Source organism: Excalfactoria chinensis, chromosome 12, assembly GCF_039878825.1.
Source record: "Excalfactoria chinensis isolate bCotChi1 chromosome 12, bCotChi1.hap2, whole genome shotgun sequence".
NCBI lineage: Eukaryota > Metazoa > Chordata > Aves > Galliformes > Phasianidae > Excalfactoria > Excalfactoria chinensis.
In genome coordinates, this window is record NC_092836.1 from 12,279,280 (window position 1) to 12,300,260 (window position 20,981).

Below are 20,981 nucleotides of genomic sequence, written 5' to 3' on the forward strand. Positions count from 1 at the left end.
AAAATCAACCTGCTAGGAGCAAAGTAAACCTGTCAGAAAGAAATAACAATCAGCATTTCCTGCCTCAAAGTCTACTATATTTGCATAACTAGCAGGCTGCGTTTAAGAAAAAGTTCATTCTTACCTGCAGTTATCAAAAGACCTCAGAGACTACATTTATCTGTCCTCCTCCATTCATTCCTTAGCATCCCTCTCCTTCTTTCTCCACATGAAGGTATCCATTATGACACACGCATACAAAGTATGTGGCTATAGCTTTGCACTGATTTGCACAACAGTAATACACTGACAATTGGTGTTCATGAACCTCCATGAAGGAATTTTTTACCTTTTTGTAATCTAGAACTTGAATAATTTTTATCAGAATATTATTTAATAGCTCAGAAATGTAGACATTACAATCTAAAATAGAGTATCACATGACACTAGTAAGCAGCCTGATATAAATTTCCCCATCAGCATATTTTAATCTCACCCTGTTTCTTTTTTCTGCAAACTGTAAGTAGAAGCATTTGACATAAACAAGTAGGTTAACATGAATAAGTCAAAGTTAGCCGGTCTTTTAGCACTTCTACTTGCCCAGGAAGCTGTAAACAAAAGAATTTTATTCCATCTATTTCTAGTGGAAAAAATAACAGCAGCAACAACTTTTGTTACCATAATGACACATTTTTTAGGCTCCAGAGAACACAAGAACAATGTTTGTACACAGTCCAGTGTGACAAACTACAATACTACCTGCAGATTTTCTGAGATCCGTGAGCAAGAAAATCTCAAATATACATGGCACTATAAAGCTACAAGGTTTCCATGCTCAGATTAATGCTTTCTAAATTAGAAAGTGCACTGAATATACTAATGAACTATTCTAAAGTTTTGAGGTCCATGGATGCCCTAACCATTCTACAAAAGATATCCACTGATAATCACTTGATCTATATCATTCATTAAAAATTCAACATCATTCAAAGGCTGTAATAATAATTTAAAAGTGCTTTATCTAGCATGAAAATTAATTGAATAAGCAGATGTTGCTATTCCCCAATATATTCAATTAATTTTTTCATTTCAGTTCTTCAAATCACAACCCACAAAACAGCATCTAGGTTTTCTCTTTTCTAGAACCTTTGATTATATTTGTGAAATATACAAGAATGAGGAAACAAGCATCAAGCAGTTCTTAGATTTTGCCACAATCATTGTGCTTTCATGATGTGCAGATGTGACTGGTAAAATACCATATCAATGCAGAATTTGTTTAAAAAGCATATTATATAAAAAACTGCTTGCAACCTATTAAAGAAGTCAAATGTCAGATGTATTCAAAGAGGTGCTGATAGATACAGTGGGGAGCAGTGAAAGAGTACCAGCTTCAACATGGGTTTTGTTGTCTCTATAATACAAATAAAAATGGTCTAGAGATGTTTCACATACAGTAATGGGGTGAGTTTATTTTTTTTCTCACTATTAATTCAAATTGTTGATAAAATAACTTTCCTGCTGTTTTCAAGCTGTAGGCCGGTACATGCCTATTGTGTTCAAATAGCTTGTACTTGAAGAGCTGCTCTTAAGAGGGCCACAATGCATTGATTTAATGTCCAGTGCCCCAGTACAGTGAATGTTTCACTGATCACTACTGTACAATACTCATGACACCATGGAAACATGAAGGAGTGGTGATTACTTTGAATAACTATGATCTGAGTAAAATATTTTACCTTTTGAGCCTGAGGGAGCTGGAAAACAACAAAACAGAACAAGCGATCATTATACATTAAATAAATTTGAACAGCTACTTCAGCTGTCGTATCTATAAAATCACAAATGTAAAAAAACAAAACAAACAAAAAAAAAAGTATAAAAAAAAGAATCTAAGGAAACTAACTTTACACTGAGGGCTTATACTAACTTAGCTCATTATTTGACAGCTCCTCTGCTAGGTATCACAAAAGCACCACGCAACTTGTTAAACAGCATGCTACTAAGAAACATTATTTTATCATCAGATATGGTATCACACTTGATTTGTGAAGTAGTTCCATCCTGCTGTACACAAATATAATTCAACATAAAGATAGTTTCAGTTTAAAACCAGACATTCTTTCTTGGGAAAGATCTAGATCTATAGCTATTAAGAACGAAGTGGACATTAGATGTCCATTGCATTAAGGTGGGCTGAATTCTCAGGAAAGAAAAACAAAATGATAGTAGTGTCTGTTTATGCAAACATTCTATCATATATGCATAGAATACACCAATGTATGCATAGAAGAACACGTTCGTAGTGTAACAAATATGATTAAGCACATATATGCAAACACAAGATGTTTATATGACTATTCATATGACTCATGTTCTTAAGCGAGATTGCCCCATAAACAGTTGTATGAGAAGTATTTACAAAAACAACTCACACAAAAAAATATGGAGAGCAGGCATTAGACTCCATTACATCCAAACACCTTATTTATCAGATTCGAAAATGAGTTCTTTCTCCACTTAAGGGGGGAAAAAAAAACAAAACAAACACCAACAACCTCATTGCAGATAATGGAGAGGAACTTAGAAAAATAAACTGTTTCACAACATGTTTTTACAAACCCAGGTGTTGTCAAGTAACTAATTTGAGCATCATATTCTACAAAACAGTGTTTAAAGTACAGTAAACATATCCGAGGTAAGATACATGTATTAGGTACAGGAATATCATTGCAGAAATTATTACCTCCAGATAACATTCAAACCAAATTAGAAAACTTCCAAGTCCATATACAGTGCAGATACGTTTAAGGTAGTAGTGGAAACCCAATAACCTCATCAAAAATAGGAACCACAAATGTATGCATATACACAGTGCTCTGGTATGACTTCAAACGTAAGTGGAGTCCTTAAACAAATACTAGATGAAATGCAATTGAGGATTTCCTATTGATAATTATTACATAAACTGGATGCTACATACTTCAATTAAGAAATTAGTCCTCTTGCCTTTACCGATATTATTCTCAATAGAACATTAATAAGATTTGGCAAAACAGAGCTGCATGCTATTAGTTGCTGAATGCAGTATGCCAGTCCCATTTATAGTCTTTTATAAAAATGGAGAATATTTCTTTGCTCTGAAAGATTTTTCATCAAAGCATTGACTAAGAATAATAGGGACAGCAGATTAGATTTACATCCCACTAGGCTTTTTTTTCTGGATAAGGATTCTCATCTCTTTTCATCTAAGCTTCAGAATCCAGGTTCACAATCTTTTCATCCAAAAATCTGTCTTTGCCAGGGCCAGACAAATCTTACTTTATTATTATTATTATTATTATTCAAAACTTGGCTGTTACAAGATCTATATGCCAGCAATTCACTTTCATAATTGCTACAAATTCCTTTGAAATAAACCATGGAGGTTTGTCTGACATTACCCCTTCTGGGAGGCCATAGGAAACAAATAATTTTCCTAACAATAACAGTAATAGCTCTCTGGTCTGTCCCTTTATTGCACAGTCTAAAAATTGCCTGTCTGTGTAAAACCCAGTGGGTACCTCTGCTTCCTGGGGTTTGCCTTATACCCTGCCAAGAGGCACTTTTGCAGTAAATTGTATGATCTCTTCCTGACCCTTAAAAAACTTGGCATAATTTTTTATTCTACTTGCGCCTACGATAAACTATGCCATTATGGGAGCTTTATCAGGCACAATCATGCCAAAGTGCTACAGTTTCTATCTGTTTTTCTGTTAGCGTCTCTTCCTTTTTATGATAATGAACAATTAAGGAAGAGACGTGATCAGAAATATATATGTTTGACTTGCTCCTAGTTAACCAGTTTTGTTAATATAACTGTGGCTGAGGTGCAAGACATGGCCATTTACTGCCTTCTGCTGCTTGGAGGATGGGGAACTTTACCTTCCTCCTACTACAGGTATGGCAGGGTCAGGAGCCTGCAGATACAGAAGTGCCAGGGAAAACCTGAGAGGATTTTTAAACAGAGAAACACATACTTCATTAATGGTCCCTATGGAACACTGTAAATCTTGCTGCAACCAAAAAGAACTGATAAAGAGCAAGCTTAGTGTGCAGGACCTAGCAAGAGCACAGTGAAGGAAAGGGAAGGGGATTTGCTTTCAGACCCTTTCATTTCAATCTATCTTTCCCAGATGCCTCCTCCCTCCTCCCCCCTTGTTTTTTTTTAAACCAGAGATTTTTTCATATTCTATTTTATACTACAAAAATATATTCCCACCAAGAATAGCAATCAGAGCTGACCCTTTGTCTCAGACTGCTGTTTTCCATAGTACATCACAAATAGACTGAATAGTTTTACAAAGAGATTTCAAATTCTAAATATAATTTAAAAAAAAAAGAACATATTTTTAAATTTATTTATAGGCTATTATGGACAGCAATGACATCTGCAATTGCAAAACAGATTGGTTTTTACTTTGATTCCAAAAGTTCATCAATATTTGAAGGTAACATTTAAGAACAGACAAGGAGATTTTTCTCTTGATTCAACTGCTAAAGGTATTTTCAACTCAGGTGTACTCACGTAAAAAATGAAATGAATTCAGTATTTGTAGTGTAGACATATTCACTGACTTTAGAATTGAAGGTTTCTGTAGGTTGAGTAATCCATTAAATGATATTGACCTCAAAAACTAATTAATATCCAAAATAGATATTACTGTTTTTACTTTACAGAATGCTTATTTAAATAGTAAAATCACTTAACAAGCTTGAGATTTCATCCAGGTACACTGCACCAGACTCATGAGCTTACTCATGTTTTCTATTTCTGAATGGCTTCTACTAGTCCAACATGCCTTCAATGTATCAGTGAGTGTGTAACTAGCTACTTATGTGGCCATAACCTGAGCCAGACTGATGCTTACATGTGTGCTTACATGTGTTTCCAAGTAAAAAACACATTTAAAACTCATACACCCTTACGATTTTCACTTTTGGGTTACTATGCATCCTTCATCAACATGGGCAAGAAAGAAGAAAGTGAAAATGTTATCAAATGCATTAAACAACAAGCTCTCAGTCATTCTGAAAAATGAGTTCAAAGACTCAGTGGGTAATCTGTCCAGATCCACCACTTCACCAAAGGTTTCTACTTTCATTGCTTTGATTCTAAATTCTATTTGGTCTTTTCTATTTAAAGAATAAAAAAAAATGAAAATAAGTTTTCAATCAAATCAGAGAAAAAGATAATGTGTCTGTGATATTTATATATATATATATATATAAAAAATAATATATAAAATATATTATATAGTGTGTGTATATATATTATATATATTCATATATACACTTGTGTATATATGAATATAAATATATATATACACACACATGCTTATATAAATATATATATATATATGTAGACATATATATATTTATAAAGATTTCTACATGGTCAATAAAAGATTTAGAATTAAGAACATTTTACTTCAATTACTATAGATATGACTGAAAGAGAATTTTAATATCCTCTACATCCCCCTCTTAACATCCAGTCTAAAATAGTAGGAGATCAATTAATGTTTACTTAATGGAAGATTTCTGTAAATTCAGTTGCCTACATTTGATCTTTTTTTTTTTTTTCTTTTTCTTTTTTTTTTTTTCCCCCCATTTATGTGAATGTTCCTTATTATTTTTGACAGAGAAACTACAATGAAATAATAATGAATCAGTTACTGGAAGTGTGCTAATCAGTGAAATCTTTCAAACCATTCAAAAGATGTTTATGGTATAGCTGAGTTTATGGTGCTTTGACAGCAGTATTCAGACTCATCCTATACATTTCTCATACTGACTCTGAATTTAACATTGAATGTGTGTATCAGAAATTTACATTTTTAGAAATAACTTTCCAGGAAAGTGAAATACTGTGGTAAGCACTTAGGTACTATAGTTAACACCACAGAAAAAAGAAACTGCAGTCAAGCTCATCAGAGAAGGTCAAGACAAAAACAGACAATAGTGTATATGTGTGCCAGATACTTTATAATATGGGCCATGTTTTATGGCATCTCACAATGTAGGGGTGATTAACAGTTTACACTCGCAAAAAGAGATGCAGTGCATCTCCTGCATTGTGAGGTACGCTTCCACAGATCTTATCCAAAATGGCAAAAATTCAGAGGGAGCACAGAGAGAAAGAACATTCAAACTCTTTCAGTTTTTAGCAGAAAGTTTTGTTTTCCTACTTTAAATATGTCTCAATTATTCTACTTGTGACCAGGTACAGCATTTAAATCTCGCAATTTGGGCAATTTTTCTTTTACAATCCATGCATTTAGTCTCTTCTGTGATGCCTGTAAGAACTAGTAGCATTACAGGTAATTATGTGCATACAGGAAGACATAAAATTCAGGTTTCTATTGAGATGTTCCTGGTGTTAAGACTTCAGTATAAGTACTATGAGTGATGATAACCTGCAACTTACTGGGCCAACATCTGTAAGGAAAATGCATTTGATATTTCAAGGGATTCAATAACAAATCTTTCTCTGTTCACATAATTGTTTTACTATGCCATCACATATTTTACAGTAACTACAGCAGTTCAGTCAAGGACAGACTGCAATGCATACAAAGTATTTCAGTCAGAAGAAATTTAATGTTGCTATGGGGAAGAGCATCATAAAATATAGATGAAAACTATAATGCTAGCTCTTTCTTTACAAATATTGCTATAAAGACAGAAAGTAAAGATGGTAGCTCTTGTGAATATGCAAAAGAGAAAACATAATATCTTTCAGACTAGAGATGAGATTCGAATTATATCTTGAATTAGAATTATTATTTATTATATAATTAAAATTATTCTGAATTGATACTGAAAAATAGTATTCTGCAAAAAACTTGCTCTGAAATCCATAGACTAAGCCCATTCACAGTATTTAACAGTTAACACTATTTTGCTCTCTGTTATCCTTATTGTAGCTTCTCTTTGTTTCGTTCGCTGTTATAAAAGTATTTGGCAATCCACTATCTGATTCTAGAAGTCTGAAGCAAAGACTGGAATCAGTACAGTGCTAAAGTGCTAGAACTAGTTCTCACTTAGAAATAAAATGTTGAACATTTTTATACAGGGAAAAATCTGACATGTTAGTTACCTAAAAGACACCCTAAAAGACACAATAATGATAGAAATGATAAGCAGTCCTTTACACTTGCTAAAAATCATTTCTATGCTGGGCACCACGCATTATGATAAAGTATTACATTTCATTCTTTTTTCCTCAGTTATCACTTCTAAATATACAATACTATTATAGAAACTTTTATTTAGCTACCACAAAATACCTTGAAGATTATGTCAGTAAGCCAGTGGTCCAGAACAGCTCTGAATGAGGAAGCATGCTGCAGGGCATAATGAGGTACATACTATATGCTCAAAAGATTACGTGAGCTGATAAGTGTTAAGGGATACATTTTAAAGAAAAGAAATAAGGCACTAAAGTGTTATCGCTGTTTCATTTCATGAGGAAAAAAATCCACAGATACAGATCAAGAGCTCTAGAAAGCAGTAAGAAGTGCATGAACTGCAGAGCTAATAAATTAAAAGCTTCAAAGAGCTTTATGAAGGGAATCATCTTTTCTCCCTTTTATCAACTTGCAAACATAAACTGCTTTATCTTCAGAAACATCTGCACTATTTCAGAGGAAGCATACACAAATGAGAAGAAAAATATTGTGTGTAAAAATAGTTCATCAATACTGCACTTAGAAACCCAAGAATGAAGCTCCTGTACATGAGTGCATGTGCTTTCTTGCTTTGGAAGGAAAGGCGGTATACTCTGTGCAGGTGTCGAACTTTGCTAATAAACATTTAAGAAGCAAATGTTCAATGTTTATGCAGAAAACAGCAATTGCTAAAACTCACTGAAAGCAAGGTGGCCATTGTGTGCCTCCAAATCAGAAACACGGTTTTCCGTCTTCATGTTTGAGCACAAAGCAACTGCTAATAGAGATATATGAGATCAGACAGCAGGTGTTTAAGTCACTAATTGGTAGAAGTATTAGTTTAAAAATATATCATGAAATAAATAATTAAAAAATAATAACCTTTAATCAGATTATATTTTAACGTTATGAAATCTCTTAGATAAATTCCTAATCAACAGATACTTAAAAACAATACATTTTTAGCAGCCTGTGGAAAGACTGGTATAGATCTGTCTGGTGCTGACATAAACTGATAAAGCATTCCAATCAATGCTGCTCCCTATTCATTAGCTCTGTTCTGAGAAACAGTTACTGTTTCCATATCCTTTTAATCAAAACATGGGTAATGTATCTCACCATTCTAGTTATACTCTGAGATTTTATAGCTACACTTTATTGTGAAAGCCATGAAGCATTTCATGGACTTTTCACGCTGCAAGTTGAATTCATCAGGCTATTTAAAGATTCACTCACTTTGCAGAGTTACATTTCTCATGCTATCTTGTTTTGCAAGAAACTTTCTGTTTGTACTCTTCACAACTGAAATTTCAAAGCTTACTAAGGGCCACCTTGACCTGATGGCCAAAAAGTAAAACTCTTAAGCTGGAAGAAGTTTGCCATTATTTAATACAATGTTTATGATATCTAGTTCAAAGAATGCTTTCAGCCTGTGGCAAATTTCCATACTGTCATTTGCTTTTTTTCCCTTATTAGATCACCTAGAAAGATTAAATAAATAAATAAATACTAACCACTTAATTCCTTCACCTGAGGAACTCATAAGATATGGAGTCAGAATTCTTTTAGCTATCCCTGAGTTAGAACTGTTTGCAAATGCTAAGGTCATACTTAGGCATGTCAGGACCTAAAATGTGGCAAATTACCACCTTGTAGTTAGCTGCACTAAAACCTCAAAATCAGCTTGTGCAAAATGGGCTGTATGTCCATATTCTTAAACTAGACAGTAGCAAAAAGAAAACAGAGGATTGAAAATCAAATTTTAAGGACTTAATTTGACAAGGAAAATGTTAGAATTATTTCATCAGCCCACAGAAGTACAAACCAAACCTTTAACTGAGTCTTAACATATTGAATCTGCCCTCTGTCTACGTCAGTGTAACTCAAGGTACATAAATCGCGAGTATGCAGAGTAAATTTAATACGTATTATCAAAAATGTTGCCCATATGGAATGCAAGTATACAACTGACTTAGGCACTTTAGGTGCCTTTCTAGGTGTTTTTGCTTTAGGTGTTGTTTTTGTTTGTTGTTTTATTTTCCCCACTAAGTAAGGCAGCTCTTTGATGTTGCATCCTTTCTAGTATACATCCCCTCACATTATTTTCTGCTAATAAATAAACTCCTGTCATAGTTTTGTGGTGCTGCTGTCAATATTCCACATCATAACATCATGTGCAGTATAGATCATCCATACTCCAGTTCCATAGAATAGTAGCATCCCAGGTGCTCAGCTCTCGGAGAAGAACTACATATCCCAGAGGATGCCGCGGCAGAGATAAGTCACGGGAGGAGGACATATATAATCTCACTCTCAGGCTGGAACTCTCTCTCTCTCTCGGACTCTCAGGGAGTGAGAAGCATTCCTGCCGTGTCGCCTAGACTTCACAGTAGGCCTCTCGGTTTTCGGGGACTCTCTCTCTCTCTGTTTTGTTCGATTTATTAGCCTCAATCAGTGTATTCCAATATCATATTTAGTAAAATAAGTTTTCCTCCTTAGATTGCTGCCACTGTTTTATTTTCCCTTCCTTTCCGGGGCCCCGGGAGGGGAGGGAGGGGAGGCCCTACGGGGCGGCTGCCCTGTCACGGATACAGGTAAATCTAGGTAATCCGTGACAGATTATTGGTGGAGAATGCGGGCAGATTGCCAGCAAAAGTGGGCATAATTTGGGCAAAAGTGGGCAGGAGCTGCTGTTTTTCTGCTTTTTCCTTTTGGCTTTTACAGAGCTACGAGTTTTTTCTCCTTTAAGGAGCTATCTAAAGTTTACGTTTCTGCGCCTGGGAGCTTGACCTTGAAATTCCAGGCGAACTGTCAACATTCAGGAGTAGCTGTACACTCTGAGCATTGCTATCTTGCTTTCGTAAAGAAAACAAAGAGATTCTCTTGCTCTCTAAGAGCACAGCTAGCTGGCTCTGACTTTCACAGTGTCTGCTAGCCACTACCAGCTATGAATCTACTCTCCATTCCAGCTGCTCTGTTTAAGGGATTCAAAGCAATTATGATCTTCTCAACATATTGGCCATTTGTCCATCCCATGATTTTTTGTTGTGGAATTATGTATATATATAACCTAATAAGGGCACTGATGGAGACACCTGCCTGGTATTTATATGTGATATGGTATAATTTGAATGTTGGCACTTACATCCCAGATGGAATGGTCAATTTTTCAAGCACGTGCTTCCCAGATGGAATAGACAATTTTACAGACACCAAGATTCTCAATCCAGTGTACAGGCTGTACTCTCAGATTGCCGCACATTTTTCAATAGCCGAGTTAGTGCTCATACTCCTGTTCATGTTATCAATATCAATGAATGTAATCCTATGCATTCGTTCTATACGGAAGTCTCCTCCAAAACCAGAGAATGCTGACTGGCAGGGAATATGGAAAGGTTTAGGAAAAATCTTAGAAGCGTGGGGACCCGCAGTGTCGTGGGATTTCACTCTTGAACACCTGAGGGACCCTGAGAAATTAAGTGAGTACTTGGGTCAGAAATCTAAGGAGGTAAACATTATTTGGGGTTTGGCTTATGCATACCGTGCTCTGTATAATACTATTCTGGAGAGAGAGAGTTTCCGATCTGAGATTCAAGCCAAAAAAGGAAAACCCCAAGTCAACTCTGATCAGTCACAGGAGGCACCAGTAACAATGTCAGTTGCCCCTGTGGAAGGCAAGAAATGGAAACGGGTGTCCACGCGTCTAGAACGAAGAGAAGGGGAAGCAGAGGAGGCAGCAGAAGAACCAGGCCCCTCGTCTGGATCGGCACCGAAAAAGGCAAAAAGAAAAACCAAGAGGCATGAAGAAGAGACTGATGATGAGGAGGAAATTACTTATCGTCGACCTCTGAAGCTGACTGAAATCCAAGGCTCAAGAAAGGAGTTTACACGGCGTCAAAATGAAGGTGTCCTTGCCTGGTTGCTTCGCTGCTGGGACAGTGGGGCCAACAGCTTGTCCCTAGATGGTAACGAAGCTCGCCAACTAGGAAGTATTGCCCAAGACCCAGGTGTCGACAGAGGAATTAGCAGAAGTTCGGATGGAGATGCCACTCTCTGGGAGCGACTGTTAGAAGCCGTGAGAGAAAGGTACCCCTACAAGGATGCTTTGAAGCCTAAAATTATTAGGTGGGATACCATCCAGAAAGGTATTCAGTACCTGAGGGAAATGGCCATGATGGAAATGTTGTACAACCCTGGTCCAAACGAACGTGATCCTGAGAAAGTGAGGACCGGTCCTGACATGTGGCAGAAACTCACAAGTACAGCACCAGAGAGATACGCACAGTCACTGGTAACAACTTTTGGAGGATACGAGGACCAACAGAGAAGGCCTCAAGTTGTTGAACTGATTATCACACTTCAAAACATCGAACAGCAGCTCCCCCCACTGCGTGCTGCAGTTTCTGCCATCTCACGGGTAGAAGACCGACTAGATGAAATGTGCAAGAAACTGTTTCCATCAACGAATCGTAATGATCCCGTGGTAGTATCAGAAACGACTGACGAAGGTCAATTCCCGTATGAGCCACCAGGTTTAGTGAAGGATCTGATCAAAGTATTCCAGTCCTACTCCTGCCCTGTATCATCAAAAGTCTCAGCTATTAGACGCACACGTTTTCCAGTTCGAGCAAGGAACAACAGTACAATTCCACCACGTGTTTCCATGTGGCGCTACCTACGTGACCGCGGAGAAGACATGAGGAAGTGGCACGACCAGCCTACTTCTGTACTACGAGCACGGGTGAGAGAACTACAAAACATCCCAACCACCAGCACCGTTGCTCCAGTCATCACAGGTAACCAATAGAGGGGCCCTGCCCTCAGTCAGGGGAGGGAGAGGGATAATAGAGTTTATTGGACTGTGTGGATTCGATGGCCTGGCACATCAGAACCACAGGAATATAAGGCACTGGTGGATACCGGTGCACAGTGCACTCTAATGCCCTCCAGTCATGAAGGGACAGAATCAATCCATATTTCTGGAGTGACTGGGGGCTCTCAAGAATTGACTGTATTAGAGGCTGAAATAAGCCTCACTGGTAAAGACTGGCAAAAGCATCCTATTGTGACTGGCCCAGGGGCTCCATGTATACTGGGTATTGATTATCTCAAAAGGGGACATTTCAAGGATCCTAAGGGGTATCGATGGGCCTTTGGAATAGCTGCTGTAGACAACATTAAGCAGCTGTCTGTTTTGCCTGGCCTGTCAAAGGACCCGTCTGTTGTGGGGCTGCTACGAGTAAAAGAGCAGCAAGTACCGATTGCTACAAAGACAGTGCACAGGCGGCAGTACCGCACCAACAGGGATTCCTTGCTCCCCATTCATGATTTGATTCGCCAGCTGGAAAATCAGGGAGTGATCAGTAAAACTCACTCACCTTTTAATAGCCCTATATGGCCAGTGCGTAAAGCCAGTGGAGAATGGAGGCTAACAGTAGACTACCGTGGCCTGAATGAGGTAACACCCCCACTGAGTGCTGCTGTGCCGGACATGTTGGAACTCCAGTATGAGCTGGAGTCAAAAGCAGCCAAATGGTATGCCACCATTGATATTGCTAATGCTTTCTTCTCCATCCCTCTGGCCGCAGAATGTAGGCCACAGTTTGCCTTCACCTGGAGGGGCATTCAGTATACCTGGAACCGTTTGCCCCAGGGGTGGAAACACAGCCCAACCATTTGCCATGGGTTGGTCCAAACTGTATTGGAACAGGGTGGTGCTCCTGAGCACCTGCAGTACATTGATGACATTGTTGTGTGGGGTGATACAGCAGAGGAAGTTTTCACAAAAGGAGAGAAGATTATCCAAATTCTGCTACAAGCTGGTTTTGCTATTAAGCAAAGCAAAGTAAAAGGGCCTGCCCAAGAAATTCAGTTTCTAGGTATAAAGTGGCAGGATGGACGTCGTCACATCCCAACAGATGTGATTGACAAAATCACTGCCATGTCTCCACCAACTAACAAGAAAGAGACACAGTCCTTCCTGGGTGTAGTGGGCTTTTGGAGGATGCACATTCCAAACTACAGCCTCATTGTAAGCCCCCTTTATCATGTAACGCGGAAGAAGAATGAATTTGCATGGGGCCCTGAGCAGCAGCAGGCTTTTGAGCAAATAAAACAAGAGATAGCCCGTGCCGTGGCCTTGGGGCCAGTACGAACGGGACAGGATGTAAAGAACATCCTCTACACTGCTGCTGGAGAGAAAGGTCCCACTTGGAGTTTGTGGCAAAGGGCCTCAGGAGAGACCCGAGGCCGACCCCTGGGATTTTGGAGTCGAGCATATAAGGGGTCTGAAGAGTGCTACACTCCAACTGAGAAGGAGATCTTAGCCGCATATGAGGGGGTTCGGGCTGCTTCCGAAGTAGTTGGTACTGAAACGCAGCTCCTCCTGGCACCTCGGCTACCAGTGCTGAACTGGATGTTCAAAGGACAGGTTCCCTCCACCCATCATGCTACCGATGTCACCTGGAGCAAGTGGATTACGCTGATTACACAACGAGCGCGGATGGGGAGCCTCAATCGTCCAGGAATTTTAGAGGTGATCATGGACTGGCCTGAAGGTAAAAAGTTTGGAACATCACCAACAGAAGAGGTGTCACGTGCTAAAGAAGCCCCACCATACAACGAGCTACCAGAAAATGAAAAGAAATATGCCCTGTTCACTGATGGATCATGTCGTATTGTAGGAAAGCATCGCAAATGGAAGGCTGCTGTGTGGAGCCCCACACGACAGGTTGCGGAGGCCACTGAAGGTAAGGGAGAATCAAGTCAGTTTGCAGAGGTAAAAGCTGTCCAGCTGGCCTTAGATGTTGCTGAACGGGAGAAGTGGCCAATGCTTTATCTTTATACTGACTCATGGATGGTGGCAAATGCCTTATGGGGGTGGTTACAGCAGTGGGAACAGAAGAACTGGCAGCGGAGGGGTAAACCTGTTTGGGCTGCTGAACTTTGGAAAGACATTGCTGCCCGAACAAAACGTATGGTTGTAAAGGTGCGTCACGTGGATGCACACGTGCCCAAGAGTCGGGCTACTGAAGAACAACAAAACAACCATCAGGTAGATAAAGCTGCCAGAATTGAGGTGGCTCAAATCGACTTGGACTGGCAAAATAAAGGTGAACTATTTCTGGCTCGATGGGCCCATGAGACCTCAGGCCATCAAGGAAGAGATGCAACATATAAGTGGGCCAGAGACCGAGGGGTGGACTTAACTATGGGCGCTATTGCACAGGTTATTCATGACTGTGAAACATGTGCCATAATTAAACAAGCCAAGAGGATGAAACCTCTCTGGGAGGAAGGGCGATGGCAAAAGTACAAATATGGGGAAGCGTGGCAGGTTGATTATATCACCTTGCCACGATCTCGCAGTGGTAAATGCTATGTGCTCACCATGGTGGAGGCAACTACTGGGTGGCTTGAAACATACGCAGTACCCCATGCTACCGCCCGAAACACCATATTGGGTCTTGAGAAACAAGTCCTGTGGCGGCATGGCACCCCAGAAAGAATTGAATCTGATAATGGGACACATTTCAAAAATTCCCTTATAAATACTTGGGCCAAAGATCATGGCATTGAATGGATTTATCATATTCCCTACCATGCACCAGCTTCTGGTAAAATTGAACGATATAATGGGTTGTTGAAAACTATGTTGAAAGCAATGGGTGGTGGAACATTTAAGCACTGGGAAAAGCATCTAGCAGAAGCCACTTGGTTGGTCAATACAAGAGGATCTGTCAATCGTGATGGTCCTAGCCAATCTAGCCCCCTACACACTATAGAAGGAGATAAGGTACCTGTTGTACATGTAAAGAACATGTTGGGAAAAGCTGTTTGGGTCCTTCCAGCCTCCGGAAAAGGAAAACCTGTTCGTGGAACTGTTTTTGCCCAGGGACCTGGGTGCACTTGGTGGATAATGCAGAAGGATGGGAATATTCAATGTGTACCACAAGGGAATTTGATGCTGGGGGAGTGCAGTCAATAATTCTATGTATCTATGTATATATTTGCATGTGTAGTGTGTTTTAGTTATTATAATTATACATTCAATTATGTTACATTTAAATATACTAGTTAGCTATCATAGTTTTATATACGTGTATATATGTATATATATTAACCATGATGTAATAATGTAGAATAAGGGGTGGAATGTCATAGTTTTGTGGTGCTGCTGTCAATATTCCACATCATAACATCATGTGCAGTATAGATCATCCATACTCCAGTTCCATAGAATAGTAGCATCCCAGGTGCTCAGCTCTCGGAGAAGAACTACATATCCCAGAGGATGCCGCGGCAGAGATAAGTCACGGGAGGAGGACATATATAATCTCACTCTCAGGCTGGAACTCTCTCTCTCTCTCGGACTCTCAGGGAGTGAGAAGCATTCCTGCCGTGTCGCCTAGACTTCACAGTAGGCCTCTCGGTTTTCGGGGACTCTCTCTCTCTCTGTTTTGTTCGATTTATTAGCCTCAATCAGTGTATTCCAATATCATATTTAGTAAAATAAGTTTTCCTCCTTAGATTGCTGCCACTGTTTTATTTTCCCTTCCTTTCCGGGGCCCCGGGAGGGGAGGGAGGGGAGGCCCTACGGGGCGGCTGCCCTGTCACGGATACAGGTAAATCTAGGTAATCCGTGACAACTCCACTGTGAAAATTACTTAAAAATTGTTGATATTATGTAAAAGAAGCCCTCAAATGGAATGGCTATCAGAGGCCCTTCATGTCAAACCTTACTACAGAATCTTAGGGATCAGAATATTTAGAATACTTTGGGATTTTAATATTTTACCAAGAACTAGGCAATGGAAATTGTAGGGTGATTACACATTCCTCCAGAAAAATCTGACATCAATGCAGTCGAAGTGGTTCTGCATCCCAAAGAAAATGCAAAATGCTTTAAGCTTTCTCTTGATACTCATGTTGATGATCAGATTTTTACCTACTGGATAGATCACCTTTGAATTAATTGTTAATGGAAATGCTTGCCGGGAAAGATCTGATCTGACAAAATATTTCTCCAGTGATGTGGAGAAAGGTCAAACACCTTGCTGTCAAGCAGCAAGGACAACATTATAAAACATCCTATTCCTTATAGAATAAAGTGCATTTTTGAATAGATTCTTCAGAAATTACTAAGTTCAAAGTAAATCTTAATCACAAGGACTGTGGCAAACATAACTTTCATGTGGGTACTGTATTATGCGTATGAATCAGTTATATGAAATCTCTTGATTATACAAAAGTATCAGAGCTATAAATAACAGCTTCCATATCTGCAGAATAGTAGACAAAAGAGAAGATTACTACCTTTTATTCTTCTTCTCATTTATGCACCAAATTCTGCCACTGCAGCAAAACTTAAATAGCAGCAATAATTTAATGAGCCTTTCCTTATTATTTCAGATTTTACTCCAGCAGTGAAGATAAACTATATAACATCTTCACTGCCCTCTTTCTTCTAGTTAGTCAAATAATGGCGTACATAAGATCAGAGTGTACCATTATGCCAGTGTTTTATGCTAAATTCATTGATTTCCAGCTTTATCACTTAGTTAATCTATTCTATGAAAACTGAAGGCAAATACACAGAGAAAAAAAGGTGATATATCTGACCAACTAGAAACAACTTCCCTGTAATTCATTACATTTCACTCAGAATAGAGGTATTAAGATCAAAGATGGGCAAACAGTTTTGGCTGCAAATCTCTTTAGGTAGTTAAATTCATTAAGAATAGAAACATCCTCCTAAATGTTGAATTCAGCATAATATACGGAGACCTAGAAAAAAAAATTCTCCCTCTAGTTACTGACTTGTCACACTTTGATTTTCATTTCTGTCATAATAAAACAGAAAATTATCTGTGAAACATTGGAAATAAAAAGCATTTTCTGTCCCCTCACCTAGAGGCACTGTATGTCATTGGTAGACCACAGCTGGAAACGGTCCCAAACTGCTTTATCTCTAGTGTGCAGGTGTCTGCAAATGAGACCAATACCCCTTTTGGTCATGAATATGCCTGTTAATCACATTCAGTAGCTGAGCAATTCACTGTAAATAAGCTATAGCAACTAGTGAGAGAACATCTAGCAGGTGAACCCTACAGATACGTGTAATTGCATGGATTCTTTTTAACATACATCCAAACCAGTTTTACTGTAAGAAGAAACAGAAATTCAGGGCAAAGTAATTGAAGGACAAGAGACATGATATTTACAGAAAAGTGACAAAAAAAAAAAAAAAAAAAAAAAAAGAAAAAAAAAAAAGCCTTTTAACTACTAATGGCAATGTAATGTTTGCACTTTACAGCTCTCAAAACAGAAAATCATGTTCACATTTAAATGTTAATGACTATTTCCAAAATTTCATTACAGAATGTGCTTTGAGGATGTAACTTCTCTGGAACATTTTAAGAGCTGTAAACACTGCGCTGTCCACGTAATTCCCTGAAATATGTTTAATCAAAAACAAGCAAGAACTTCACAATTTTTAAAGTTGGGACAGGACACACAGCACTTTTATGGGAACCTTGTAGGAGAAAGCAATATGATTTGAAAGATTTGAACATTCATTTATGCATACTTTCATATACTAACCTTAACACTTAGGGTCTCATAGATGGACCATTGCTTATAGTGTTGACCTGCTCTACCTGTGTTTTAACACCGCCATCTCTGCTCCTTCTAAACAATTAATGACTCTTACCTAATCCTTTGCATGCATGTAAGTTATATTAAGGAGGTATCCTCATTTAACCTTATCATTATACATCATATACCCTTGTAGGATATTAGTGGTAATCATATCAATGATTGTCAGTGGCAAAAGTGACCTCAGTGATGTGAAATGGGATATTCTCATTAAATTATTCAGCACAAATTAAAAAGAAATAATCTTGGAAAGCAGGAGAATATGCTGTGGATGGCCACATCATTCAGTAGAAAAGAAAACAGAAGAATTATTTAGAACCGTACTGTACGAGATTGCCTTAGGAGATACCCTTAAACATCTATAATAGTAAAATTTCCATGTTCTCATCTGAAGCAATTTAAAATATAAGAGTAAATAGCTTCAAAATATTCCCTTAGCTATCAAATTCTGAAAATATTTTTTTAAAACCCGTTTAAATAAACTCTTTTGCAGGAACTGCAAAATCCAGTCTTGAAATTGGATTTTTCATGTCTACAATGCGCTAATGCTGAAAGATGAACAAAGGCCCAAGTCAGTTAGCCTATCATATAAAATACTAGAAAAGAGAACCAACACACAGCTGAAAGCCAAGATGTAGTGCTACTTTGATCTCTTGTCTATGCTTTAATATAATGCTTGTCTTACTTGGAGCAGAGCTTCTTAACACTGAGTTTTGTTGTGACTTTACAGCTGCTTGCTGATGTCTCAGAAAAATAAAAAGTTAAATCCTCCAAAGTGTAAAGAACTTTAAAAGGCATTTAAAGAAATCAACTGCATATCTCAAAGATTGAAAAAGTAGGATTTGTATTCTTCATTTCTCATGCAAATATACACTAGGAAAAATAATTATAATAGTAATCCGTTTCAATGGAAATAAAGTACTGTAATATTTATAGTCTGAGCCAGAGTTATAATGACTGTGGGGCGAGAAGTGAAGTGTCTCAGCATGTTCCACATGTTTTTAACACTGTTCCTAAAGGCTCTGGAGGCTATTAAATTTAATGAACCCATCTGCTATGAAATAGAGGTCCAAACGTAATCAGTTTTCTCAGTGCCATATAATACAGATGGCATTCCATGTTCCACATCCCCAGCAGGAAATTTTATGTTCCTCTTTAAGTGCAGGACTTTTGTTTTTGCTTGTGTTTTTGATGTTTTAAACATCTTTTTGATGTATAGCATATAGCATTTTATAGTGTAAATACTATATACATAAATACACATGAAAAGTGTTAATTCATTAAAATAAATATTGCCATTTCTTTACAACATTTTTTCCTTGTGGTTTTGAAAATCAGCAATTAATTCTCTGTAGTAATACTCTGTGCTTAATGCAATCACTGATAATTGCCCTAATAGCATAACTCCCAGCGATAGCAGTGGAGTAAAGCAAACACATAATTTATCAAAGTAGTTTACTTCAAAAACTGCACAGCACACACATATATATAAGTATGTGCATAGCATGACTTAATCATACACTGAATCCAACAGCGTGCATATTCTTAAAAGTATCCATATTCCTATCAGATCAATATGAATTTTATTTGGCTGTGCAAATATGCATATTCATTTTGGGGAGGGGACTGGTTCCCAATTTGTGTGTTTTGCTGGTACACACTGTGCCACGTTTGTTGCACTGCTGGTGTGTGAGCAAGGGCTCTAAACTCAAATTAAAGCAGCACAGCTTCTTTGTACTGATTTGCACCCTGCTGCCTAACATAAGTAAATCGGATGTGCATTTGCTAACAAAAAGAAACAACATCCATTGTTCTTTGGAGCCGCATCTTAAAAGATAATGAATATGCATTAATTCTATCCAGTTGAGAGGTTTATTCATTTACTTTCTTGAGCACTCATTATGTTTTGACAGTTGACACAGATTTTACTGAATATGAAGCAGTTAATGTTGTTAATGATATTTCATTTTTTTCTAGATTCAGCAGTAAAACAAACAGATTAGAGCTGTTCGGGGGGGGGAAAAAAAAAAAAAGAGAATGCTTAATTACTGTGATTGGAAATTTTGGAGAAAAGAAATTATAGTCATGACTTGCAGACTTTTTTATTGGACTCCCAGTGAAGATTCCCACAGACAGCCCCCAAATCAGCAGCCTTAAGGGATGTTGCACCTACATGTAAATACGTGCATATATATATATATATATAAATTCTATGTACATTTCTTGTATTGATCACCCTTGCTATTTTTCTAGCACTATCTGTAAGATTCCAGCATAAATAAATACAGCAGACCATCATTACTGGAGTAGATGGTCTGAATCTTCAAAATGGAAAAGATGAAATAGTTGGAGTTATAGTATTTTTCCAAGAAAAATAATCTGGGCTGAGACTTGATGAGAAGGCACTCCTTGGCTACCTTCTAATTTTGCTCTCATATCTCTGTTGTTAAACGATTGCTACAGGTCCATAGCAGACAAAACAGTGTTTGAAGAACCTTATTTTAAAAATAAACCTACCTGATGGAAGGCCTGATATTCAAGCATGATTTATCCTCCCCCAAGTGTATTTATATGAATAAATGTCAAGGCAAGAAAAGGAAATTTTCATGGGAACATCAGAGCCAGTTAGTGTTTATGACATACCCTGATCAAACCGTATTAATTATGGGAGATTATAGATGTTGGCCACAAAGGAAGAGTTAGATCATATAATCAATTTCTACACTAAATCAGGAACAAAACAAAACAAAGCTAACAAACAAAAAAAGCTACAACACATCATCATCACAGATCTCCAATTTTTAAAACTAGCATTAAAAAAAAAAATCATTTACTGTCTCTGTGTAAATTTCCTTTTAGCAGCTGTGGATTAATGACATTTCCTGACATTCAGTTCTGCAGTGATTAGCAATATTTACTTGCCATAGATATACGGGAGAATTCTGAATACCCTGATGTACTTTAATGCATTCCAATACTACATTCTATAAGTTACTTTGGAAATAGAGGCCCAGGGAACATTTACCATGATAAAAATGCTAACTACGTCTACTTATTATAATAGCATAATTAACTTGTGCTACCAAAAGCATTTGAAGATATCTCTGGGAACAGAAGCTAGTGGAAATGGGATAG

General features: G+C 37.9%; 1 protein-coding gene across 4 annotated transcripts in view; it reads right to left on the bottom strand.

Moving 5' to 3' along the window:
* The window catches only part of CACNA2D3 (calcium voltage-gated channel auxiliary subunit alpha2delta 3), a 346,053-nt gene that overhangs the window by 103,674 nt on the left and 221,398 nt on the right, over positions 1-20,981 (bottom strand). For 3 of the 4 annotated variants that reach the window (XM_072347140.1, XM_072347143.1, XM_072347141.1), the window contains one exon: positions 1,719-1,736. The exons of the other annotated variant lie outside the window; for it this stretch is intronic. In XM_072347140.1, the coding sequence (XP_072203241.1) occupies positions 1,719-1,736 (18 nt within the window). The remainder of the gene's footprint in view (positions 1-1,718; positions 1,737-20,981) is intronic. 4 annotated transcript variants of the gene reach the window in all.